The sequence below is a fragment of the Cyprinodon variegatus genome, unplaced genomic scaffold (genome assembly GCF_000732505.1).
Source record: "Cyprinodon variegatus isolate N-32 unplaced genomic scaffold, C_variegatus-1.0 Scaffold1672, whole genome shotgun sequence".
Taxonomy (NCBI): Eukaryota; Metazoa; Chordata; class Actinopteri; order Cyprinodontiformes; family Cyprinodontidae; genus Cyprinodon; species Cyprinodon variegatus.
The window spans coordinates 1-1594 of NW_015152125.1; the positions used below are offsets into that span (position 1 = coordinate 1).

General features: G+C 50.8%; 1 protein-coding gene across 1 annotated transcript in view; it reads left to right on the forward strand.

The window, feature by feature from the left end:
- The first annotated feature begins 264 nt into the window (after window positions 1-264).
- Window positions 265-1594, forward strand: part of LOC107104260 (disabled homolog 2-interacting protein-like) — a 24378-nt gene continuing 23048 nt past the window's right edge. The window contains exons 1-2 of the mRNA XM_015404227.1: window positions 265-330; window positions 944-1046. Coding sequence (XP_015259713.1) covers window positions 280-330; window positions 944-1046 — 154 coding nt within the window. The 5' untranslated portion in view covers window positions 265-279. The remainder of the gene's footprint in view (window positions 331-943; window positions 1047-1594) is intronic.

Here is a 1594-nt window from a genome sequence, read left to right on the forward strand (position 1 = left end):
GCGTTCCATCTCCATGGGCTGATGTTCCACCTTAGGAACGCTCCATCGGAGGTCCTCGAAGGTTCCTCGGTGGAACGGAGCATATGGTTAGAGCGGGTTCCTCAGGCAGGGTTCTAGAGATGTTTTTCTAACGTCAGTTTTTCCTCCCTGGAGAATCTGTTCATGTTCTCACCTGAGTTCTGAGGATGACGATGTTATGATGATGTCACAGAGCTGAAGAGCGCCTCCATCCATTGGCTGTCCTGTGGGCAGAAGGCGGAGCCTGATGTTTGGACCAGGATGTTCTGCATCCTGTCAGACTCTCAGCTTCTGATGCTGGATGACTTGGAGGTCAGCAAACACTAATCTTTAACCAGTTTAAACCGGTGTTAACCAGTCTAAACAGATAAACAGTCTTAGTTAGCCTTAACAAGTTAAACTGACCATAACCTGTCTAAACCAGTTTTAGCCAGTTCCTCTTTGGGTTTTTCTTTTGGTGTTTTGCCAGTATGGCTCTGGGAAGGGGAGTGGTCTCCTAGTGGTCAGGGCATAGAGCTGGGAATCCTGAGGGACTAGTCCAAGTCCCACTCCCACAGAATGCCACTCTAGGTCCCTGAGCAAGACCCTTATCCTCACACTGCTCCCTGGGCGCCCACTGCTCCCCAAGGGGAGGGGATAAATAATAATCAATTATTATTAATTGGTGTCCCATCCGTTCCCACATTCATCTGGTCATCTGATAGCCATGGCTGCCAGGAAACCCAGACAGTCCATGGGTTGCAAGAACATTAGAGATTGAACTAACAGATTCTGCAGAGTGGGAGAATAGAGATAGAATGATGAAAAAGGGGTCCCTATGTCCTCCAGCAGTCTAAGCCTATAGCAGCAGAACTATAGAGATAGAATGAAGCAGAACGTCAGCAGCAAGTTACTGATCATTAACAGTCTTCTTCTCTTTCTCCAGGTTCATCCTCTGCTGCTCACAGAGAGGGCGGAGACCTGCACCATCTGGTTGCTAAGATACACTCTACATGTGACCCCAGCAGCTCCTGGCTCCGCCCAGAAAGGTAAGGAAGACCAGCACAAGCAGACGAAGAAGGTCAGTAGCTGATGGACATGCAATAAGACTGATGGAGGGACAGATGATAGATGGACAGGTGTTGGACAGTCGGCTGTTGGACAGTCGGATGCTGGAGCCCCGCTGTAATGACGGTAAGGCAGTTCTGGTTCTGTCTGCAGAATGATCAGGGATCAGATCTGCGCCTTAAGCTTGTCAACATGTCCCAAAAATTAATCTGGTAATCTGGGCTGAGGCTGGTTACCGTGGCAACATGGAGGATGGATGATGAAGCAGGAGGATCTGTCAGGAAGGTGAGGGTCCCAGCAGGTCAGAAACCGAGCGGGACATCAAACCCATCCTGCCCGGACAGACGGCCTGACTGGGTCTAGGTTCCTGGGCTGCCGGGGCCGGGGCCAAGAACCCTGGATTAGTTTAGGAGGCAGGGAGGGTTCTATGGACCGGTACCCAGCCCAAGGTTACCGGCTAGTTAATGATAACAGCTGCTAATGCAAGATACCAGGTGGAACTACTGCCACGCCCCCAGCCAATCAGGGC